Source organism: Pristis pectinata, chromosome 15 (assembly GCF_009764475.1).
Source record: "Pristis pectinata isolate sPriPec2 chromosome 15, sPriPec2.1.pri, whole genome shotgun sequence".
Lineage (NCBI taxonomy): Eukaryota > Metazoa > Chordata > Chondrichthyes > Rhinopristiformes > Pristidae > Pristis > Pristis pectinata.
In genome coordinates, this window is record NC_067419.1 from 28,452,360 (window position 1) to 28,478,867 (window position 26,508).

The 26,508-nt window shown below is 38.1% G+C and overlaps 1 protein-coding gene across 1 annotated transcript; it reads right to left on the bottom strand.

Annotated features, from left to right (window-relative positions):
• On the bottom strand, positions 1-25,576 carry LOC127578553 (ankyrin repeat, SAM and basic leucine zipper domain-containing protein 1-like). Its single transcript, XM_052030703.1, has 4 exons — positions 25,474-25,576; positions 14,674-14,815; positions 10,256-10,378; positions 1-131 (listed from the first exon to the last, which is right to left on the bottom strand). Exons 1-4 carry the CDS (start codon positions 25,570-25,572, stop codon positions 1-3), a joined length of 495 nt encoding a protein of 164 aa, XP_051886663.1. The 5' UTR covers positions 25,573-25,576.
• Between the last annotated feature and the right edge of the window lie 932 nt (positions 25,577-26,508).

Genomic DNA, 26,508 nt, shown 5'->3' on the forward strand with positions numbered 1-26,508 from the left:
TTATAGAGTAAGTGCTCGTACCTGCTGTAGTGTTTGGATTGCATTTCTAGATAATAGCAACTCTACACACTTCACCACTTTTTCTTCTGACTCACTGCTAGCACAGGCAGCCATCAACACCGTATACTGATCTAGATTTTAAAAACAATTTATGACAGATAAATGTGAAAAATCATTGAGAATATATGAAATAATAGACACAAGTATGTAATTACCTATGCAGTCAACAATTGAAACAGCTCCAACAACTGCTTCCATCAATACAAATTAATCATTCAGTTTTATTTAGTGAATTCATTACCTAAAGCTGCACTTTATCGATTAAATACAATTTTGAAGTGCTGCAAAAATAAAACTGCTTATGTGTGATAAAATGAAGTGTTTTAGGTATCAAAAAAATCAGTATCATTTTTGTTGTCATTATTTAAATTACAAATCTATATAATTGGCAAATTTCTTTGTCAGATCAAAAATAATTTATGGATAAACACAATGATACTATTTACTACATAATTTACCAAATTCTCACAAAACCAATCAATAAATTTGGCAACAGAAAATTAGTGATTCAGCTAAATGAAAAAAAGTGCAAAATTACACAACAGGTTGTCATTTAAGGTTGAATGTGTTGTTTCACTGTGTAAAACATCTACTTTGAGTTTTCTGCTATACAAGATAAACACTCCATTAATCTCAATAAATGCACAATTTATTTTATAAAATATCCAAGTTAGAATTTTGACTCATGCATGTTAATTGCTTCCTTTTGAAGCCTCAAGCATAAATTACCCTCTAAGCATACTCTTAACCATCTGTTCTGTAACTGAAAGCAATATGAATGAATATCTTAGCTCAGTCCACTTGTGTTCAAAGATGTGGCTAATTTAAAAAGTAGGATTTACAAGTAAAAACATATACAATGGAACAAAGTAGATCAGAGATTTTACATCAACCTACGTCACGCCCATTCAGAAATTAAATAGGTAAAAGTTTCGTGGACCCTTGGTCAAGGTCTGTTTCTAACTCTGTTTGTTTTTCTTTTCTACTTAAGGAAATCTTGTCAGAAGATCACAAGACAAGGGAGCAGAAGTAGGCCATTCGGCCCATCAAGTCTGCTCCAAAGAAAAGGGAAAAAAGAAATGAGAAATGGGGGTCCAATTCTTCCAATCATCATTATCATCACATTTCATGACTACCAATAACCAAAGCACTGAAATATAATTAACTTTGAGATCTTGCAATAGTTTTAAATATCCAGATTTCTAACAGATTTTCATCTTTAAATAATTAAAAATCGAATTTTTAAAAATTACTAGCTGGCCATTAAGTAAATTTTCAGTAATGGATGACATTGTAAAATAGTTTCATCCAAATGATAAATCTGAACAACTGTATGTAGTAAGAAAGACAGGAATTCTCCTTTCTCCCAGGGCAACAGATGGAATAATAAGACAAGGCTATAAGCAGAACTGAGTCCACAATTCTTTGTCATACACACAATCCACTGGGAGATGACAAGCTTACAGAAACAGAAGCTATTATATGCATTGAGACCTCCATAAGAGAGTAGAGAATAATTGTTTACTAGATGAATAATAAGTTTCCCACCAACTGAAACATATCTTACACCCAAATGAAGTTTAAGTTCATGGTCTGAAAGAGCCAAGTTCAACATTGATAAGATCCTTCATGTAGGTTACAACTACTTTTCAGAGAGAGGACCATGATCCTGCTGGACTGAAGCCAATCTTTAGAACTAATGGGGGGGTCTGTTCAATTCTATGATGATTGCACATCAGAAGCAATGTCACCCAAACCTCAATGGTTGAGCTGCAGTGTGCAGATAATGTTTGTGTTTGCCCATGCACAGAGGCTGAACTCCAAGCCAAAGCTGATTCTTCACTGAAGCACACGCGAGGATGAGCCTTAGTCTCAACATTTGCAAGACCTCCATCCTTTGCTGCATAACACTGCTGTCTGAAAATAAAGGCTCGTGAACAAGGTAGACTACTTTCCATATCCCAGTAGCCATTTCCTGGCAAAAGCAGACAACGATGATGAAATTCATCATGACCTTCAATGTGCCAGTACTGTTTACAGCTGACTGGGGAAAAGGGTGCCTGACTAAGCACATAACTCATGCTGTATTGCAGGCACCTCAGATGATTGGAAAGATACCACCAATGCTTTCTCTGCAAAATCCTCCAATTTCACTGGAAGGACAAGCAAATCAATGCTCAACATCGAGTCGTTAATTACATTCAGTTGGCTACGTTAAGCAGGCCACATCATTCACAAGTCTAACAACAGACCCTTGAAACAGGTATCCATTCTGAGCTCTGTCATAGGAAGAGACTATCAGACTGAAAAGATTCGAGGATATGCTTAAAGATTCCTTGAAGAAATGCAACATCCCTCCTGACACTTGGGGATCCCTGCCCTATGACCATTCAAAGTAGAGAAACAACATTTGGAATAGTATTGAGTTCATGTATTGGAAGCACACAGAAGCCCTGTGTAAGGAGCACACTACCTCACAAACTACCCATCCACTCATCCTGTCAGGCACCTTCTTCCTTACCTATGGAAGATTCCGTGGTTCCCAGATTGGCCTCATCAGTCAATTTAGACACACAAAACATGAATGGAAGCAAATCATCCTCAGACCTGAGGAACTGCTTAAAACGTAGAAGGAGGAAGGTTCACAAAGACATATCTTAGATTATATAGTCTGTATTAACAGTCACCTTTCCTCGCAAAAACACAATGTTCTCAAATTTACACTAGATTTCCATTATGTATCAATTTGAATGCAGGAATATTTGTATAGCTCTTAAGTAGCCTGCCTCATTTGTTTGTTTGCTCATCTGTTTTCTTTTTGTAAGTAACTTGGGTTGTTTTTTATGCTGAAAGGCTGTACATAAAACTCACATATGTGCTTAACTTCAAGAAAGGTTTGTATGCATAGAAACTGTGTAAAGGGAATAGGACATGCAGGGATTAGAACTGACCATAATGCAGCAGAGTATTTACGGCTGAAGGAAACTGGTGAAGTAGCAAGGCTATGGAAGAAGTCAATGAGGATGGTAAATTAAGTGCATGTGGGGCAATGGAAACATCTGGGTCCTGGGGAGCTTATCCAGAGTGAAAAATAAAACCAACAAATGAAATGCTGAAAATAATCAAGCCTGGAGTAAGCAGCAGCAGGAATGGAAGTGCAGGCCACAGATGACAATGTTGAAAAGGTGAAGCTAAGCATTCTTAATGAGGATCAGCAGGTAGAAATTGAAGCTATGTCTTAGAATGAGCAGGTTCCACCACCTGATTCAGCTGTGCAAATTTGGTGGATGTGAAACTGGAGCTTGTGTGAAGGAACAGAAGTATTGACCAGTAAGACCAGGGAACTATCGACCAGTAAGTCTAACATCCGTGGTAGGTAAGTTACTGGAGAGGATTCTGAGGGATAAATATACATGCATCTGGAAAGACAGGGGTTCATTAGGCATAGTCAGCACAGCCTTACACGTGGGAGATCATGTCTTATGAACTTGATTGAGTTTTTTGACAAAGTGACCAAGAAGGTTGATGAGGACAGGGCAGAAGATGTATGGCTTTTGATAAAGTTCCACATGGTAGACAGATCTAGAAGGTTAGATTGCATGGAATCCAGGGAGAGCTGGCTAACTGGATACACAATTGGCTTAATAGTAGGAAGTAGAGGGTAACAGTGTAAGGTTGTTTCTCAGACTAGAGGCCCATGACCAGTGGTGTGCCTTAGGGGTCGGTGCTGGGCCCATTGTTGTTTGTCATCTGTATCAATGATTTGGAGGAGAATGTACAAGGCATGATTAGCAGGTTTGCATATGACATCAGAACAGGTGGTACAATGGACAGTGAAAAAAATATCAAAAATTACAGGGGGATCTTGATCAGCTGAGTAAGTGGGCCGAGGAATGGAGTTTAATTCAGTTAAGTGCGAGGTTTTGCATTTTGAAAAGTCAAATCCAGGTAGGACTTACGCAGTGAATGGCTGGGCCCTGGAGAGTGTTGTAGAACAGAGGGATCTTGGAGTTCAGGTACATGGTTCCTTGAAAGTGGAGTCACAAGTAGACTGGTTGGTGAAGAAGACTTTTGGCACACTGGCCTTCATCAGTCAGGGCATTTGAGTATAGGAGGTCGTAATGTTGTACAAGATGCTGTTGAGGCCACACTTGGAGTATTGTGTTCAGTTTTGTCACCTTGCTGTAGGAAAGATGTTATTAAACTGGAAAGAGTGCAGAAAAGATTTACAAGGATGTTGCCAGGACTCGAGGGGCAGAGTTATAGGGGGAGACTGGACAAGCTGGGACTTTTTTCTTTGGAGTGTAGGAGACTGAGAGGTGATCTTATAGAGGTGTATAAAATCATGAGGGGCATAGACAGGGTGAATGCACTCAGTTTTTTTCCCCCAAGGTTGAGGAATCAAGAACTTGAAGGCATAGTTTCAAGGTGAGAGGGGAATGACTTAATAGAAACTTGAGGGGCAACTTTTTTTTTAAACAGAGGGTGGTGCATATGTGGAATGAGCTGCCAGAAGAAGTGGTTAAGGCAGGAACAATAACAACTTTTAAAAGACAGTTAGACAGGTACTTGGATAGGAAAGGATTAGAAGGTTATGGGCCAAATGTTGGCAAATGGGACTAGCTTGGATGGACATCTTGGTTGGCACGGATCAGTTGGGCCAAAGGGCCTGTTTCCGTGCTCTACAACTCTATGACTGTAACAGGTTTGAAGAAGTGGTTCGTTAGGGAAAAAGGATACCTCAGTAGTGATTAAATTGTCAAGCCAAAACTGCAAAGTGAGACAGTCGTGGACAGGTACATGAAGATCTTAAATGGTATACCAAGAATATGAGATGTTGAGTAATTTTGGGCATTGGCCAACAGGAGAAGAGCTATCAAGACAGGTGAAAATCAAAGATAGAAGACGCTAGATTTTCAATTAGAGTAGGTATTGGAGAGAGAATGATGGAATATCTGTTGTAAGGCAATAGGATATCACAAGCTATAGGCTCTTCAGTAGTTAAAACTTGGAAAAGCAACTTGAATGATGAGGTTTGAACACAAGAGTTGCATCCTTCCTCATGAAGGACAAGTGCCAGCACTGAACAGTGCATGCCTACTGGCCAATTGTTGTCAAAGGCAACATCCCTGAGCAGTATTTAAATCCAAACTTTATTCTGAACAAAACCTGAAGAAAGTGTACACACATTGAAAGGAAAATTGGCATTAAACAGGACAGCATTGGGAAGAACAAACAAAACATTGGGCATTCCTAAGTGCCCTGGAGTAGGTGGTGGTGAGCTGCCTTCTTGAATTCCTGGTTTCTGTACAGTGGGGATGCTCCTGAGGTTCTGTTTGGTATGGCTATTAATATGCAAAAATAAACGTCCATGAATTATTTCCTTCAAAGTTTCTTCTCAGATGTCATTTGCTTGCTTAGTTTACACAGCTGTTTCTAATATACTTGAATGACGTCTGTTCCATTGCTTATAACATCATTTCAAACCACAAAAAAAAACAAATGAACCATGAAGACCATTGGAGTGATTATCCCCACATTTGTTGTCATCTGCATTCACTTTTTCCCATTTTGAAATGAATAGTCATTCTGGGGGAAATTAAATGCACGGCTTGACAATAAACTAATGCTTTGTAGATTTGGTAGCAATCACATTACCTTGAAAGAGGTTGGCCTGGATCATGCTGACTTGGCTCTCTGCCTACAACTGCTGTCAATGGCTCCTGCACACACGCGCTTACCCAGGCTGGACTGGGAGGGACATTCTCACTGGCCTTCCATGCCCGTATGGCAGCCCTCAAGGTCCAGACAGTGGCTAGACCTTAGATCTCTGCAATGCAGAGGTCCTAACCACAGAGTGCACCTGGCAGGCTTTGACCTCTGTCAAAGCCATGAACCAGCCTGATAGTTTTTAAAAGGTGTCTGACATTCAGACTTAAACATTACTGCAATTGAGTACTACAACAAATAAGTTACACATTTAAAAGGTCAAACATTAAATTAATTCAAAACTTAGAAATAATTAAAGATATTAAGCTAAAATAATTTTAGAAATTTCCTTTCATAGTGGGGCTTTGCAATAGTGACAAATGTTGATCCACCTTGTTATAAGTCTTTGACTACCGCATTTGACAGGGCATGGACTGAAAGTCTGAGAGTTAAAGCTTAAATACAGGAACACTGGCAGTTCCTAGCAGAACAGCGGAATCCAATCAGAAATATTTGCTCCGATACTACCAAGTGATTTTTACAATCCTGGAATCTGAAGTAAAAACCTAATCAAGACCAACAGCATACACAAGAATATAGTAGCAGGAGTGGGCAACCAGGTGCTTCAAGCTACTTTATATTTTTCAGGTAATTTTGATCCTGTTTCCCCAGTATCTGTGGTGGAAAAACTTGGGTCTAAAATGATGAACAAGGGAGCCCAAAGGAACCATAGTTGTGTGAAATGAAAAATACCACATTGGCCTTGGGGCGTGAGGACATTTTAAAGAAAGGGTGCTGATGATCTCTTAGGCACAATTTCAAGAACTTTCAGAAATGGCTTGAAAAGCTGGACAGTGTGGTGATAGTATAATACTTAGATTTCTAAGATTTTCTCACATTGCTTTGCCATGACATTAACTTAATATTCAATGTCACCAAAACACCCAGAAATCAAATTCATTTCACAAATTTCAGGATGGTGGTATGGCCTTGCCTAACTTTAGATTATATTATTGGGCAATCAATATTAGATATTTAATTTTTTGGATACAAGATTCAGATGTAATTCAATGCCCCAAATGGGTGCACCTTGAGTTCCAATCAGTACCTGAATTTTCATTAGTTACTATTTTAGGAGCTTCACTCCCTTTTGCACTTACCAAATTAAGTAAACATATGATTAACCCAATTATTAAACATACAATACGAATATGGTTTCAATTTCGTAAATTTTTTGGACTGAATAAATTTAATCTGTCAAGTCCCATTCAATCTAATTTTTTCTTTCATCCATCCAGAGTTGACTCAGCTTTTTCCATATGGAAAAGGAAGGGAATAGTATGTTTTTGTGATTTATTCATTGATAACAGTTTTTCATCTTTTGAACAATTGTCTAACAAACACAATTTGCCTAGATTATACTTTTTTTGATATTTGCAGATTAGAAATTTTTTTAAAAGCTACTATACCCTCTTTTCCGACACCTTACAAAACTGAAATTACGGAAAAAATTTTAGGTTTTAATCCTTGACAGAAGGGCTTGACAGCAATAATCTATGATCTAATTATGAAAATATGTCCAGAACCACTGGACAAAATTAAGAATGAATGGGAAAGCGAACTCCAGACATCTATACCTACAGAAACTTGGAAGAAAGTTCTTCATTTAGTTAATGCATCTTCAATGTGTGCCAGGCACTCTTTGATACAGTTTAAGGTAGTTCACAGGACCCATATGTCAAAAGATAAGCTAGCTCGTTTTTATCAATATATAGATCCTTTATGTGATAGATGTAAATCAAATGTGGCTTCTTTGACACATGTTTTGGTCCTGTCCTCTTTTGGAAAAATATTGGAAAAATATTTTTAACATTATTTCAAATGTATTGAAGATTGATTTACAACCTCACCCTATCACTGCAATTTTTGGATTACCAAGGATAGTGTCACGAACCAGCAACAAAAGAAACACACTGAGCATGATTCAGTGTTAAAAACTATTTTATTAATCACTACTTATGACCATACGTAAAATAAAAGTAAAAATGTTAGTATGTTAGAATTCAAAAATGTTAAACCCTGAACGTTAACCCCAAAACTAAACTCTTTGTGTGTGTGTGACAAAGTCCCAAACTCCAAGTTCAGGAATGGTTCTTAAAGTTCAGTTCCGCAAGCCATAAGGTGAAACATGAGCAAGGGCTTCTTCAACAACCACCGTTGTCTGAAGATAAGACGTAGACGTAGAGAAACATAGAGAGAGTAAATACGAAATCCAAATGTTCCACGATGGAACCCAAACGACACTTAAGTGTTTACTCGGTAGTGACTTCCTCACCCCGAAAAGCATCCGGATCGTGGTCGTCCACACACAAATACCTGTTTCCTTCTACAGGTCAGCAACAAAGTGAACTCCACCGGATTACTTCCAATTTCCATACATGGATTTCTGTGGCAGACACAGTTATCGTTTCTCATCCATCGATAGAGAACACTAGCAGGCTGGTGTCTCTCTCCCTTCTCTCTCTCTCTCCCTCCCCCTTCTTCTGACCTCTTCAACAACGTCATTACGTCCTTTATCTTCTGTTGACGTAAGCACGCCACACACACCCACACACTCTATCTAAAAGGGACATTCACTGAGTCCGTAACAATAGAGTCTGGCCATCTATCTGCTTCTGCTAACCGTATGATTGCCTTTGTTACATTAATGGCCAAACGATCCATTTTGCTTAAATGGAAGGATCCAATACCCCCTACTACTTTTCAATGGTTCTCTCAAACTATATCATGTTTAAACTTGGAAAAAATTAGGAGTGGTACTGTTGATCCTTCGCTTAAATTTGAAGATATTTGGAGTCCATTTATTCAATATTGTCACATGATATAGATCCCCTTGTAATAACCTTTCAACTTAGAGGAATGGAGTTGACGACATAATATTGCTCTGTTTCGACTGAGAAACTTTAATCCATTTTTTTTTTCGTTTGTTTTTTTTTGAAATTTTTTTTTGTTTAGCTTAGTTTAGTTTGATATATTGTTTATAGTTTTTCTTATTGATTTGGGTATTTTTTTCTTTCTTTTATATTTATATAACGAATCTTTTTCTTTCCTTTCTTTTATATTATATTCATTTACTAAGAGATCGTTGGATCTACAGATTTTTTTAATACTTTATTGTTCTTTATGATTATTCATGCCATGATTGTTCTCCTGATCTCTTTGTATTACATGTACAAACATTGATGTTATATATTAATCTGTATTAATTTGAAAACTAATAAAAAGATTGAAAAAGAAAGGACAAATTTCTTAGGCTCCAGATAAAGGACTGAGCTGTTCCTTTGCAAGAAATCTTTCAAAGACAATTCACTACATGTATGCTCTACTATATTTTGTACCTCAGTTGGACTGCTTCTATCAACCTTATTGCTTTATTTTCAGTGTTTTTCTGTGTATGTTAATTCCAGCTGCAGGAAAAATGGATGACACACTGCACTTGTTCAAAGTTTTATGATCCAAAGGACTGAAGTCAATCTTAATACAATCCCATTATATTTTTGTAACAAAGGCCTTAGATTTCTAATTGACTACAACTCCTCACCCCATAAATTCTTTTTCCCTCTGCCTTCACAATATCCAATTATTGCTCGTTTGCAATTTCTTTTTTTTCTATGAATTTATTCTATCTCTGCACCTGTCAGGTTCCTGAAGCTGTCAGAATAGAACAGAATTAAGCAGTTTCTCTTAAATTGTTCTACATTATTTAACTTAATGATCTGAGGCTTTCTCTTCCTTCTTGTATATTACCAAGTATCTGATAATACTAAAACAGGACATGATCGAGAAAGGAGATTAGGTCTATAACCTGATTGTAGTCAATTTATTTTTCATAAATGAACCACTGATAATTCTTCTATTCAATATAGGCAAGTTTTATTGCATAAAAAGTTAACATTGGCTTTTGTTTGAAGCAGGATCCCAAAAGAAAAGCATTTTCCCATTTTCCTCTCAGTCAACCCCTTTCCATTTCCCTGCGTAGCCTTTAACATAACCTCATAGGATCTTAACAGTTTTTGATTTAATCTAATGTTACCAGCACAACCAAATGTACATCAGCGTACTTTCAATGGCAATGACAAAATTACAAAAGTCTGTTTCTTTCATGGTTTGTTTGAAGAGAGCATTATTTCACTGATCACTTGTATTTCTGTATCAACGTCTTGGTCGATACACACTATCATAACACAAGTATATGCTCAGAAATTCAACTTTTTGGATTTTGCCCGACTGTGCTTCATACACAACGATGCCATGATATTAGCAACTTACCCCTCACACACAAAAACAGTTGATATTGAGCTGAAAAGTTAGTTCTATTTTCTGCATATGGGCATCTACTATTATATACATTTAAACTGCAAATAATTATTTTGGACAAATTAATTGATTACTTGTACAATCTAAAATCCAGAACAAAACACCTCACCTTTCACAAAACTTGCATTAGCACCTCTATCGAGAAGGCAGCGACAAATTTCAAAGTTAGCAATGCTTGCAGCATACATCAAAGGAGTCCATCCAAAACTAAAACGTGTCTCCACGTCAACACCTGTAGTAAAAGATGCAGGTTGGGGCATCATGTTTAAGAATGGGTTGGATTATAATGCAAAATAAGCTCAAAATAATTTTATTACCCTGCAAAGCCAATGGTCTTGATGGTGATGGCAAATGCCAAATGGAACTGCTAGCATCTAAACAGCAGCAGCTTTGGATGTCTGTCCATGTTTAGTCAAATCAACAGTTCTGAAGCACTAACCTTACTTGGCACTGTACGATTTTAATACACTCCACTGTCCTACTCTCCATTGAGACTAGTGGCTGAGCTCCATCTAACCAAGATCCCTTAGTATTTGCACTGGGAAATCCCCTCTTGGATATTATGCTAGATTAGAGTTGTCAAAGAATCTGAAATCCCACTGATATCAATGGGAATTGTTGGGAAAACCAGTAAGGGTAGATTTAGAAATTGTTTTAACATTCTGTAATAATTTGAAAGCAGCTTTTTGTTGATTTAAAATAGCTCAGGAACATTTAACTTATTCCACTTTTAGATTTTCTGAACATCAGAGAAATTCAGAAATATTTTAAACCTAGAAAGCATCAACAGCTGGAAAAATTGGGTGCTGGGAGTTGCTAGCTGTCAAACGTGTTGAGGGCATTTTGGAGGGAGAAGCTCTCAATTACTTCTTTCAAGGCCTAGGCACCCAACTTTGTCCTACAAAACTTGCATCTTCTCATCTTGATTCTATTCTTTCTCCCATCATCCATTCCATACACAGTTACATCCATGACACCTCAGATGTTCTGTGTTAACATTGCAGTTTCCTGACCCCAGTCAACTCATCTTTACCATGGACATCCAATCCCTTTTTCACCTCTGTGCCAGGAAGGCCTGACGGCCCTTTGATTCTTCCTTGAATAGTATTTCCAGCATCTGCTTCATTCTGCATCTCAGATCCAGCATTGTTTCTTTTTTCCTGTACTTGCTCCTCACTCATTTCTCTCTACCGACACCTCCTTCATTCGCCCTCTTAGGTGGCATCAACAGCATGTGTATCATTTGTATTCTCTTGGTCCCCATTCTATCACATCACTGCTGTTCTCTCTACTCCTGCCTCTTCTTTGTATGCTTACTTACTTTTCCACTTCTGATCAAGTTCTAAGATGCTTTCTGGGTTTAAAATTTTCTCTGAATTTCTGATCAACCTGAAATGGTAACGGTCTCTTTTTTCCCCCACAGATGCTGCCTGACCTGAGTACCTCTAGCGTTTTGTTTTCATTTCAGATTTCTAATTTTTGACGTTCAGAAGTATTCTTTGAAAATTTTATGTGACACCCTCATGCAGTTTTATTAATACAGCAGAAAATGCCACCAAAGTGAGTTTACCATCAAAAATAAGCATTAATAGCAGTATCCAGTCCTGCACCTGTGAGTTACTTGATTACAAATTAGTGACAACTAAAAAAATACTGAACTAATTTATTCACATATTAAATATTTGATTTAGATGTTGAAAAACTTCTAAACTGTATGCCTGAGAGAATGGATGACACAACCCAAACGCAGTTAATGGCAAAGCATCGCTTGGATGTAGTGAATTTTGAACTAATGTAAAAGAAAGCACAGAAAACAAGCAGTTTTGGGTGTAAATCACATACATTTAAATTTAACAAATATTTTGCAATGATTCCTCTATAAAATTTCTTGTACATTTGTCCCCTCCCAAATCTAACTGGTCACATTACCAAGATACAGTGAAAAGCTTTTGTTTGCATGCCATCCAGAGAGATCATTCCATACACAAGTACATCGAGGCAGGACAAAAGGAAAACGATAACAGAATATAGAATACTGTGTTACAGTCCTCTCAGAATTCCATGGTTGAACACATCCAATCATATTTCTCCTCTTACCACAACAGTTCTCAAAGTTACAAAGGACATCTCATGCAACTAAGGTCCCACACAGGAAGTTGGTGAACAAGGTTAGAGTGCATGAAATTGGGGTGATATATAGCACGGATAGAGAGTTGGGTTAACAGGTAGAAAATTTAAGAGTAGGAATAAACAAGTCTTTCTTGGATTGGCAGGCTGCAACTAGTGGGATACAGCAGGGATCAGTATTTGGCCCCAGTTGTTCACAATCACCACCAATGCAGCTGAGGTGATAACGTAATATTTCCAAGTCTGTTGATGGTATGAAAGAATGCAAGAGGTGATGAGGTTGCAAAGTGCCTTAAAGGGGACATGAACAAGCTAAGTGAGTGGACAAGAAACAGTACTCACTTAGCTTGTTCATGTCCCCTTTGCATCCTCATCACCTCTTACAATATGGAAAAATGTGAGGTGATTCACTTCAGTGAAAGAAAATGAAATGCTGAGTATTTTTAAATGGTGAAAGAATGGGAAATGTTGATGTTCAAAGGGACCGGGGTATTCCTGTACACAAGTCACTGAAAGTTACATGCAGATGCAGCAGGCAGTCAGGAAGGCAAAAAATTCTTTATTGCTGTCTTTGAGTACAAGAGAAATGATGCACAAGATGTTGGTGAGATCACAGCTGGAATACTGCGTAGAATTTTGGTCTTACCAAAAAAAGGGATATACTTGCTATTGAGAGATTGAGGTGAAGATTCGTTAGACTGTTTTCAGGGAAGGCAGGTATCTCACAAGAAGAGACTGGTAGGCAGGCTTTTATTCCTACAAGTTTAGAAGAATGAGAGGTGATCTAATTGAAAAATACAGAATTCCTAGAGAACTCACCAGGGTAGACACAGGTTTGGAAGTTTCTCCTGGAATCTAGAACTAGGGGTCACAGTCTCATAATAGAGTTGGTTATTTAGGACTAAAACAAGGAGGAATTTCTTCACTCAGAGGGTAGTGACCCTTTGGAATTCTTCATCCCGGAGGGTTGTGGAAGCAGAGTCATTCAAAACAGAAGTCAAAAGATTTCTTGACATTAAAGGAATCAAGAGACATGGAGATATGGCATAAAAATGGTGTTTGAGGTAGATGAAGTTTGTTGAATGGCAGAATGGGTTCAAGGGGCTGAATGGCCTGTTCCTGCTCTTTTTTTAAACGCTTCTCAAGTAATTTCTTTGAATTACTTTTTTTTTCGATGCAGATCATCAGTAAAAGTAGTCTTTATACAAATGCCAAATAGCTGTAGTTGTTTAGGTCAAAGTTGAGTTTATTGTCACATATGCAAGTACATGTATGTACAAGTGCAATGAAAAACTCACTTGCAGCAGCATCACAGGCACATAGCATCACAAGCAGCATTCACAAGAAAAACAAACATAAATGCAACTTTTACTTTATGTAAAAATACATAGAAAACTAAGTCATTATACTAATTCTCAATAATATAACTTATTTCTTGCTCTACACCATTGCGCCTCAGTCAAACTGTAATTAACTGGAATATTAAAAATGTCAACACTAACAGTTCTTTAACTCTGAAGTTCCACTTTTCCTTTTGAGAAGCAAATCCCTTACCATTTAAAAATACTCAGCATTTCTGTTTCTTCCACTGAAGTGGATGACCTGACATTTTTCCATATTGTATTCAATCTGCTGTTTGCTGTCCACTCACTTAGCTTGTTCATATCCCCTTAAACCCACTTTGCATCCTCATGACCTCTTACTTTCCCACTTAATTTCATGCCCTCATCAAGTCTAGGGCAAAATGGACTCTCATCTACAATACTGCACTTATAAAGGCCTATTACAGATTACGTGGGAGGAATGATTGAAAAGAGCAGTCTGAGTTAAGGCTGTCCTGAACCCGTGTGGTTGATCAAGTATGGCACTCCAGTGCGGTACTGATGGACTGTTATACTGTCAGCTACACTTTTTTTTTGGATAAAATATTAAACCATAGTCTTGTCTGCCCTCTCAAATAGATATACAAAATCCTATGGGACTATTTTGAAGTGCAAATGAATTATCCTCTATGACCTGGCCATCATTTACCCCTATAAACAGGTTATCTGGGCATTAACATTTTGCTATTTTGGGAGCTTACTGCACTCAAATTGGTTTTCACATTTGCTATACTACAATGATCACAGTTCAAAATAACATAATTAGTTAAGTACTTCAGGATATACTAAAGGGATGTAGAAGATGCTCTTTAAATGCAATTCATATTTTTCTTGATTATTAGCTCTAGAATAAATTTTTGTGTTCTTACTTAGCACTAATTCAATAATGCTACGTCAGTTTTGCAAGAGTAAACTAATAACATTAATATCCAGGACTCAGTCAAAAAGGCTTGCATGCAGAGGAGGGGAAAAGAGCATGGAAAACAAATGAATCCAAAATACATGGCATTTTCCTTACCAGAGTTCAGAATTTGTTCAACCAAACATGTATCTTGTGATGATAAAGCTTCTTTCAATGTGCTTGCCTCTTTATTGTTTTTTGGTTCAAACACTAACAACTTGTCCCTTGAGCTATTTTTCATTTCATATGCCTTCACCGGCTGGAAAAAAAAGCAAATTAAAACTATTGAATAGATTGTAGAAGAAAGCAGTATTAAGGAGTCAACAATATTGCTCATTTATATATTTAAAAATCATTGCCTTGTTTAACGTGTAAGTGGGAGTAAATGGAGTACTGGAAAGGGGAATGGGGGAGAGAGAGGGAGAATTTGACTCACCAAGTATGTTACTTTTGGATCCTGTAAATTTATTAGTGTAACAGTGACATTAAAGTTATACAGTAGATATAGAAATGAAAAAGTGTTTTTATAGACCTAATTTACAAGTTAAGATCCACATTTCCGAATCTTCAAACTGAAGGTATTGACCTTTATTCTTCATTCTTAGATAACAATGGTCCAATGAATTTCTCACTTGCTGACATTTATAAATGCCTTCATTTATTATCATTCTGCCAACTTCTATGTGAATCACAGAAAAAAGTACAATGCCCATTTATTCTGCTAACCAATTTCTACCTTAATTTTTTCAGAATCTTTAATATTAGCAAAGAACTTACCAGATTACAAATTAGAAATATAGTTTTACAAGCTAACTTGAGACAAAGGTTTCCTTCAAAGCCTAGGAATTTCATCTTGAATGATCATGATGACCTAAGATTGCTTGCAATACCTTCAGATTTAGTTTTACAGATTTGACCTAATTCACATAAAACTGGAGACATGCCAGCCCCACCAGTATTGTAAAATACCCTCCCACTGCTCCCAGAAATGTTGCTCTGCAATGCCAAGCATAAGTTAAAGTTAAAGTTATGGCTTGCAGAAAAAAAACTTGGCAATGTAATTTTAATGCTTCGTGAATGCCTGTGCTGTAGGAAATTTGAGGGGGAGTAAGCATTTGCTTAATTGGAAAGTTAGGCAAAGCTTGAAAGCTTGATGTAAAATGGCTACCATGCAACATACTGTCAAACAAAACTCCATGAAATGATTTAGTTTTTTGTTTTATAACACATGGCCAAATGCCAAAATCATGCCAGGGCACATGATTGGCAAATTCAACCAATGTTGTACTACTTGCTATGTTATACCAACCACATCTTTAGCTGAAAGATCACAAGACCATTGTAATCACTTTTTTAAAATAATTACACCAACACAAATTAATAAAACTTTTGTTTTTTTCCTTCTATAATATTTGGCATGAGTACATATATGGAACAAGTAAACCAAAGGAAAACTAAAATCTAGAATAAGTAAAATAAAAGTTTGGATGTTATCAACTGTATATGAGCTATAATTCAAAAACAAAATGTACAATCAATTATTCATAAGTTTTGCTAATACTTGGCACTTTATATGCTTATGAACACTGTGATCACATTTGTGCACAGAGATGATAAATAGGAGTGCTCTTTATAAAATTGCTAATGGAAGAGAGCTGATCCTCTGCAGTTTGGCATTAAACACCAGAAACTGGAAAGACAGCATTAGCTGTCTACTTTGATCTTAACTCTTGTGTACAAGAATGAGGTGAAACATGCACCTGTAAGAAATAAAGCAAACATAAATCCAGTACTGATGGTAGTATAATATGCCAGTTCACTGAATAGGAGTAAGTGAACTGCATGTACTACTGTGTATATAAATATTTCCCTTAGAGCTCTGAAGGTTGAAACATGGGTGTATGCATAATAAATGAAGGTTTGGAATACACTTTATAAACCTCATTCCCACCTGGAACTTTCCTGCTTCAATATTTTCTAGCACTGATGTATCATTACCAACAAAAATAAACTAGGGTTTGAACAAGTAACAAAGCTTGATTTTACAATAAGATAGAATCTTAAATAAACGTAAAATTAAAACCTGATAAGTTTACAGTTACAATCCCTAGCTCCCTTATTCTGGTAGGGGAATATTGAAGAATATTAATTCCCTTAAGAGCTAAAAAGTCTGTTCCAAACTTAGAAAGTTAGACTTAGCATGACACAAGAAGCTGGTTTACCAGTTCTATAGATCTGTAATCTGAAGTAAATGGTCATTTAAGGATGGCCTGATGGATGAAATCAATTCATGGACCAGAGATGAAATATTAGCAATTCAGATCTTTGAACCAATAGTACTTTTCAGAACAATAAGCATAATCTTTGTTGGAGGGAAGAAAGATGTGATCTTCATTGGTTCACATCTATTCAGCCTATAAATTTTAGCACTCCACTAATAAAGCAGTATACTTAGCAAACAGCAAGCAGCACATTCCAGAGTGGTGATTTATTATGGCAGCTAATGAAATAAATACAAGGTTAGCCTCGAATAACTGGCAGCCTCCACAGCCCCAATTGAAACACTGAAATGACAATTTTTTCATCACTTCAATATTTTCCATTTTTTATTTTTTACCATTAGCTCTGTTCTCTCTTAAAACTATGGTTCTTGCTAACACATGGTTACAGTGGCAGACACTACAAGGCTCTTGTCTAAAGAGAGTTTTCAGGTATACTGAAGTAGTAAGTGTCAATAGACTAACAGGCAATTACTCTTCACTTGTGCATTTCCCAGCAAGAAACCAGCTGATTTAACTTCTCGCTGATCTAAACGTAGTTGATTGGAATGGCCTTCTTCAGAACACATGAAGATCAAACATCTCCCTTCCAGCTTATTAGTTCAGTTAATTGTTGGCTTAGCTATCCAAACCAGAGAAATTTTTGAAATTTTTAAATAAATTGTCTATTATTTTACTTTACAAATATGAGAGATAATAGGTTTTTTGACTATAGAATTTGTGCTGTGCTGCCATCTTTATTCTTTGTTGACGAGTTGCCTAAATTGACTTCAATTAAACCAAAATAAGTTAATAACATATGTAAAATGCACATATGTTTTCGGTCCTACCACATAATTAAAATAAATAACAAAGTCTTGACATCAAGACAAGGTAGCCACATTATGGTGAAGTACGACACTACTTGAGGTGTAAGCCTGAGGAGGGTATACAAGTAAATAGAATATTCCTTCTGCTTATTTAATATTGCTCTGAATAATTCTTCTGATCTTGCATCAGTAGCTCTGATGCAGAACAATAAAAACTGACTTTGATATACTAAGCCTATCCTTGCATTCAATTTTACATTTCACCAGATCACCAATCTTCTTATTCTTTCCTCAAATTGAGCAAAAGTAGAGTTTCCCTCCCTTCCTTTACCAACTGCCCCCCCACCCCAACTCCTTTTTAGGAGAAAGCAATAGCGAGGGGAAAAGAAGGAAGAAAAACTTTAAGTTGAGAAATGCACAGGAATGCCAACAAATGTAACAAAGAAATAACAAAACAAATTCATTCTTCACATTTCTGTTCTAATGTCCCTACTTTATCCAGGATGTTTAAAAAAAATACAGATAAATGGACACCCCTTTTGAAAAGGGCAAAGAATAATCTGACCTTGGAACACACTTATACAATGCCTTCAAATAACATATGTAGAGGCCTGATTGCAAGTTAAGGTAATTGCATACACTGCTGTTGTTCTGATCCATCAATGGCCAAAGAACAATTAAATCAATGTAATATTTTTGGTCAGTTCTGATTGCACAGATTGAATAGTATTCTGCTGGTTTTCATTGAAATTCAGTTTTAAAGAAGCTGCAACTTGTTTTGTCAATTGCAATTTAATTCCACATAATTTTATTCACATGGACTAAAATCACATGAACTAGTCCATGTGAATATAATAAAATATCCATTGTTGTGGTTATATTAACATGGAATGTAACCACATTATATTCCATGTGGCTGGAATATGTGTTACATTCCGCCACATGTGGTTCCATGTTCAACCACATGGAATGTAAAACACGTTCATGAGTTGTGTGTTTTACATTTATGTGGTTGAACAGTTAATTAGGATTCTTTCCTTAATTCCTAGATTAGAGGAAGGTTCCATTAGATTGGAAAGTAGCAAAAGTAACTTCTTTATTCAAAATGGGAAGGAGATGGAAAGCAGGAAACAACAGGCCAGTTAGCTTAACATCTGTCACAGAGAACATGTTAGAAACTATTAATAAAGACGTCATAGCAGGGCACTTCAAAAAGTTGAAAGTAATCAGGCAAAGTTGACATGGTTTTGTGAAAGGAAATTATGTCTGACCAATTTATTGGAGATCTTGAAGAAGTTAAATGTGTCGTGGACAAAGGGAAACTGGCTGATGTACTGTACTTAGCTTTCTAGAAGAGATTTATTAAGGTGCCATGTCAAAAGTTATTGTGGAAAATGAAAACCTACGGTGCAGGAGGTAACATATTGGCAGAAGAGAATGGCTGGTTAATGGGAAATAGAAATAGGCATAAATTTGTCTTTTTTGGGTTGACAAGTGATGTGCCACAGGGATTGGCGCGGGGTATCAAATTTTTACAATTTATACAAAATACTTGGATGAAGGCAGCAAGGTATGGAATATAAAAGTTGGAAGATTATGTTTCAAATACACCTGGCTTTGATGAGACCACATGTGGAATATTCTGTACAGTACTGGTCTATTTAAGGAAGAATTCAAATATTTTGGAAACAGTTCAGAGAAGGTTTCTCAGACTAATATAAAAACAGAAAATGCTGGAAACACTCAGCATCTGTGGAAAGAGATCTATCTGCTGAATATTTCCAGCATTTCCAGCTTTTATTTCAGATTTCCAGCATCTGCAGCTTTTTTTAAATTTTCATTTGCTATACTGATACCTGGAAAAGTTAGATTGTCTTACGAGGAAAGTTTGGATAAGTATGGAATAGAGGACTTAACAGGATGGATGTAATGAGGACGTTTCCTCTTGTGAGAGAATATAGAACTAGGGGGTCACTATTTAAAAATAAGGCACTACCCATTTAAGATGAAATTGAGGCAATCTTTTTTTCCTCTCAGAGGATTGAGTGTCTTTGGAACACTCTTCCTCAAAGGGTGCTGGAAGCAGAGTCTGAACATTTTTAAAGCTGGGGTAGAAAGATTCTTGATAAGTAAGCAGTGAAAAGTTACCAGGGTTTGGTGGGAATGTGGAGTTGAGATTACAATCAGATCAGCCATGATCTTATTGAATGCCAGAGCACTGAATTTTAAAAACAATGAATTTCAAAAAAATATTGAAGACCTTCGAGGAGGAGCAAGTTGCCTACTCCTGCTCTTAATTCATATGCATGTTTATATATAATTCAATCTTAAATTTTATAAAATTAAGAATCTTTTCCATAATTGTGCTGGATTGGGAAAGATGCCACAATGAAGAATTCAAGGTCAAGTGGAATATTCAAGAGAAATGAGGTTAGAAGATTAAGTTATTTGAGAGCCTACTAATATAATTCAACCCCATTTCAAAACCTCACATACTTCACATTCTACAGTTAAAAATCTCCTAAGTCTACAGCTATAAATGAGCTATCAGTTGTCGGGGAAAAAAGAGTGCTTTCCTCGTATTTAGCAATATAAATGTCATAGAATCTCTGCTCTTTGAGTAATTAAATGATGATCAGATAGATTTACAAGCCACTGAAAAGATCCAAACAGCTTTGGCATAACTTTGGATGAAAAATTCATGTTATCATGATTTTAACTCTCCTTGATGAGATGAGAGAATTGGATAAATTTAGCACTACCATTACATAATATTTAAAAACTGTCCACTTAACATTGACTATTTCTTCACACTGATGGTGCACAACATTTTATGTTATACATCTATGCGATGTGGCCACCATTTATTGCCCATCCCCAATTTGCCAGTGAAAAGAAGCTGCCTTCTTCAACCACTGCTGTCATTATGGTGCACAGCCATGTATGATACACAGTCATTTTTATGGTACGTAATCATTGTATGACTTGTTGGGCTATTTCCAAGGCAGTTAAAATTCACCTATATTGGCGTGAAGCCATAAATAAGGCAGACTTGATGAGCACAGCATATTTATATTCATAAAGTGAACCCAATGTGTTTTAATGACAATATGGCAATTTTCTGGTCACTTTTATCATATATTTTTAATAACTAAATTTAAATTCCCTAGATATCACGATGGTGGGATTTGAACTCATGACAGAGATTGTTAGTCTGGATTACTCATTCAGTTAACTAACCAAAGCAAAATCAAACTTGAAATCTGAAGCAGCTATTTCTCAGCCACCAATTGATTGCTTGCAGAAGTTCAAAAAGGCAATAAAGTTGCTTATTATACATCAGTACACTTAAGTATCAACTGTCCACTAATCAATAGAGGATTATTGCAATTCAAGGAGCTGCACATGGATTGGGGTGAACTTTCACATTTCAAAAAGAGTATTGCATATATAGCTTTTAAACTGAGTTAGATTATGAATATAGGAGCCATCAAAAATGAGTGTACAACAAAATGTTGGGCTGCAAAACATGTAGTTCTCTTACAATACATCTTGATCTGCAGCAAGTTGTTTGTACTGCAGTTAAATTTACATAGACTTTAATCAGATAAATGATTCTCAATTGCAGACTGGATGAACTAGAGCTGCAACAAATTTCACAAAATTACGAGATGCCCATTTCCAGAACTGATAAATATTTGATACTGCTCTCCTAGAATTGGAGAGGAGTAACAGTTGGCAGTATGGTAATACTGCCAACAGAATGGCAGTAACAGTTTTTGCTATCTTGAACATGTCAATTATTTCATCCAGAAACAGATTAAGAGCCAGAGAATTATTAAAGCAGTAAAGTTTGGCAGAAATAATACTAAGCTCAATAGATAGCTGGCAATGCTAATTAAAAAAATACTCATTTACATACATATGAAATTAAATAAGCATGAACCTTAAGAATGTACATCATATACATCAATTCAAGCAGAAGTTAAATATCCTTGGATAGTAAAAACCAGATCTCCAATATCTATGCAATTTCAATGGAATTTTATTAGTCAAGTAAATGTCAGCACATAAATATTATTTCTTCATTTGAAAATTGGTTACATACACAGCAACCACATGCTATCACTGTTGATTCATTGATCTCTTGCCACTGACTTAAAGTAACCAATGGCTTTGTGTTTTATTAACACAAGCATAAAATATATCTCATAGGAGCTTCCTTCAAAACAGAAAAATATTAACTCGTCAGTAAGTACATTTTCAGCTAAATAGCATAAAGAGTGCCCAAAGATATTGACTAGAGGGCCTGAACAGGAATGACAGAAAGAATTAGGTTGAAGGAAGATGCACAAGATTATGGCTGGTTCAAGGGTAAATAGAGGAAGCTGTCCCCATTAGCAGGTGGTTCAAAAACTAGAAAAAAATGTACAGCATAGAAATGAGCTCTTTCACCCCACCTCGCCAATGCCAACTGTGATGCCTGTCTATGCTAATCACATTTGCCCACATTATGCCTGTCCTCACGAAGTACCTGTCCAAATCCCTATTCAATGTTGTAAATGTATCTGCCTTCACCACCACCTCTGGCAGCTCATTCCAGATATTCACCACTCTGAAAAATTTATTTCTCCCCCTCACCTTGAACCTGTGCCCTCTCACTCTAGACTCCCCTGCCCTGGAATAAAGATTTTGACTATCTATCCTATTTATGCCCCTCAATTTTATATATCCTATAAGGTCACTCCTCAGCCTCCCACATTCCAGTGAGAATAAACCCAGCCTAACCAATCTTTTCTTATAACTATAGCCCTGCATTCCTGGTGAATCTCTTCTGCATTCTCTCTGTTGCTAGCACTTCATTCCTGTAGTGTGGCGACCAGAACTGTATACAATACTCCAAGTGCAGTCTCACTAATGTTTTGTGCAACTGCAACATGATGTCCCAACTCTAATACTCAATGCCTCCACCTATGAAGGCAAGCACGCCAAATGCCTTTTTCACTACTCTATCCACCTATGTTGCCACTTTCAGGGAGTGGTGGACTTGCACTCCAAGGTCTTTCTGTACATTAATGCTCCTAAGGTCCCTGTCATTCACTCTATCGGTCCTACCATAACTTGACCATATAAATTCCATATGCCACCACTCTGCCCTACTTACCAACTGATCCATGTCCTGCAGTATCTTTGACAACCTTCTTTACTAAATACAACTCCACCAATTTTTGTGTTGACTACAAACTTACTGATCAAATCACCTACCTTCTCATTCAGGTCATTTATATAATTTACAAAGGTCCCAGTGCTGATCCCTGTGGTACACCAGTTGTTACAGATTTCCACCAATCCACCACTACCCTCTGCCTCCCATCACCGAGCCAATTTTGGATCCAGTTTGCTAACATGCCCCAGGTAGCTTATGCCTTAACTTTCTGGACCAGTCTACCATGCAGGACCTTCTCAAAAGCCTTACTAAAGTCCATGAAAACCACATCTACTACTCTGCCTTCAACAATTTTCTTTGCTACCTTCTCAAAAAACTCAGTCAGATTTGGGAGACATGATCCCCCTGCACAAAGCCATACTGACTCCTCCTAATCAGTCCCTGCTTTTCCAAGCAAATATAAATCCTATCCCTCAGAATCTTCTCCAACAACTTCCTTCCACTGTTGTAAGGCTCACTAGCCTGTAGTTTCCAGGTTTCTCCATACTGCAGGGGACATAAATCTAATGTTTAATTCAAAGCATGCAAGGAGGATGTGAGGAAAATGGAGAGAGTAGTTATGATTTGGAATTCAATGCTTGAAGGTTTTCAGAAACAGAAGAAATTACATTTAATTATGTCAAAATCATGAACAAAAGTTTCAGCAGCAGGCAATGTCAGCAGTGGATTTTATGTTGAGGCTATGAATGATGGTGATCTCTGATATTCATTTTGAGGCTGTTTTGACCCAGTTAAGGAATTCAAAAGAAAAATGGATAGGCAACTGACAGAAAATAATTTTCATGTTAAAGGGAAATCCCAGGACACAGACTTGATAGGCCAATTGGCCTTTGCCTGTTCCATAACAATACTATGATTCTGCACCCATGTCTTTCACTTTTACTTTTTGTATCATCCCCAAGGGCATTTCATGACTACTTTACAGAAATATATTATGTATATTTAATTTGTGGCAATAATCTTGCCATTTGTAGGATATAAACCATATTCTGTAGAGCTTTAATAAATAACAAAAACAAACTATTTCACACTCACACATGAACATTAGTCATCTTTTCTGTACATCACTGCCACCTGCTGAAACAGTCTACCAGAAATGAATTCCACTTCCAGACCTGTTTCATATTACATATGCAGATACATTACCCACGTTTAATCTTAAGAACAGGATAGAAGCCAACAAAGAAACACAGGAGAAATTAAATTTAAAGGTGACAACATTATGACCAAATGTTTCAGCAGCTGGCGACATCCAGACAAATACTGGGAAGGATGCAATGCAGTCAAGAATAGATTCTTCACTGAGAATGTGTACTATTGCCTTGGTCTCTGATAGTCAGTTAGAGAACATTTGACCCAGCCATAAGATTACAATGTCAGGGTACTGATCACAAAATTCAAGTTACAAGGTAAAGCTTGCAGTCAATAGCTTACACATGCCTGGAATATCATTGACGGAATGAGGTCAGCCTCGTTTTGCTTGGAGTGTGGAGCCGAAGCTAGGAGTGTGGATAGGTTTGCGGCCTGAGCTGAGCCCTATAATGTAAGATAGGTATGCAGCTGGACCCGGGATCTGGAGTGCGGGCCAAGGTCAGAAATGGTTGTATGTTTCATCTTGTTTGACAAGCTGAAAAATGTAAACTGGAACTTACAAGCTGAAACTCACCAGGATCTATATCCCACACTCGCTTTAAACTCCAAGGGCTCAGTTTCTCACTCCTTTAAATTTACTGGTTTCACTGATAAAGTTATTATACTACTGTGTAACATTGTAAAAAAAATAAGTGAAATAAAAGTGTTTTGTGATAATATGAGTAATATCCAATTGCTCGGAAAGTCTATTAGTCAGGCACCACCAGAGTTCCAAAAGTGCCAAATTGTTGGAGTTTTACTGTTTTGTTTTACTACGGTATGTGCTATTTTATTTACATTGTCAGAAATTTGTGAGAGGTCTTCATATGTTATTATTCTCACTGTGTACACAAATATGAAACTTTACTTTGTTTCTACGTATTGTTGCACATTGAGGAGGAGGGTGTTGAACAATTTCATTTTTTTTATAATCTTTTAGTTGGGCAAGGGAAAGGTTGATCAGAACATTTACATTTCTCCCACCTCAAAACCCAGTCACTATCGAGAAATAACTTTGACTAGTTAAGATATTAATACTCTGCAGTGTCCCTTGGATGCACAAGCTCTTTGCTCAATTTGGATTATCCCTATGCCTAGAATTGAAGCCTCCTTTCACACATCCCTCTGGGGTCTCTTCCTCTTTCCAAGGATGCAGGTAAGGGGGCATCCATCTGTCCTCCCCTCCCCAAGAGAGGTGGTGGGGGGGTCTGTCTTTCTAACCCCCTAGGGTTTTGTGTGTGTGTGTGTGTGTGTGTGTGTGTGGAGGGAGGGAGGTGGAGTCCCTCACTTCTCTCACCGTCCCCCAGGGGTGGGGTCTCTAATTTCTCCCGGGAAGTGGGTATTCCCTCGCCTCTGGGGTGGTCCCACCTCCCCCGTCAGTGGTGGGTGGGGTCTCTCACTCTCTCCCACCGAGGTGGCGGCTTCTCCCTCTCCTCCGGGAGTTGGGGGTCCCTCCCTGCTGTAACCTCACCGTTATATTCATGTCCTCAAGGCCGTCACAGCCCAGGTACCAGTCGTCGTCCGAATCCTCCAGCTCGGCACCGGCAGCCACACATTCCACCACCGCCATCTCGGCTCCGACAACGCCTCCTCCTCCAGCCCAGCCCGCCCTCAGGCTCCTCCTCCTCCTCGTCCTCCAGCCCGGCCCGCCCTCAGGCTCCTCCTCCTCCTCGTCCTCCAGCCCGGCCCGCCCTCAGGCTCCTCCTCCTCCTCGTCCTCCAGCCCGGCCCGCCCCCAGGCTCCTCCTCCTCCAGCCCGGCCCGACCCCAGGCTCCTCCTCCTCCAGCCCTGCCCACCCTCAGGCTCCTCCTCCTCCAGCCGGCCCTGCCCTCAGGTTCCTCCTCCTCCTTCTCCTCAAGCAGGGCTGCCCTCAGGCTCCTCCTCCTCCTCCAGCCAGCCCTGCCCTCAGGCACCTCCTCCTTTGTGCAGACCTGCCCTCAGGTTCCTCCTCCTCCAGCCAGGCCTGTTCTCAGGCCCTTTTCCCTCCCCTTTCTATCCTCCTGTAGGCAGACCTCTCTCAGGCTCCTGCTGCTTTGTGCAAAACCACCCTCAGGCCTATATCCCTCCTCCTTATGCCAGACCACCCTTGGGCTCCTTCTCCTTACAGGTCCATCCTTAGGCTACTCATCCTCATCCGGCAGACCCTGCCCTACAACCTCCCCTCCTGCTCTTGTGCTCAATGGACTCACCGTCAGTTCCTCAGCCAGATTTTACCATCAGCCGCGTTTCTGGCCCACCCACTAAAACCATAAACTTCTCTCCTATCTGGACCTAGACCCCTCCCCTTATCCCATTCCCACTTTTGAGTCCCTTCCTCTGGGACAGTTTCTTGCCCCTTTTCCATGGGCCTAGTTTTATAAGCTCCCTCCAGGCTCACCTTCATATCCTTCCCTGGTGCCAAAATGCACACCCTTTACGTCAATATATGATGTTACAGATGAGCAGTGTTACTACTATTGAAGGAAACATGTTTTGGAAAAGTGTGACAAGGCTATTGATAATGTGT

What these genes read in the sequence shown, in the direction of transcription:
- LOC127578553 (XM_052030703.1), bottom strand. Translation starts at nt 25,572, where the DNA reads ATGGCGGTGGTGGAATGTGTGGCTGCCGGTGCCGAGCTGGAGGATTCG. An exon ending in TTGAGGACATGAATATAACG is followed by an intron (nt 14,816 to 25,473) that starts GTGAGGTTACAG and finishes TTTTTTTTCCAG; the next exon opens with CCGGTGAAGGCATATGAAAT. An exon ending in TAATGCAAGTTTTGTGAAAG is followed by an intron (nt 132 to 10,255) that starts GTGAGGTGTTTT and finishes TTTAAAATCTAG; the next exon opens with ATCAGTATACGGTGTTGATG.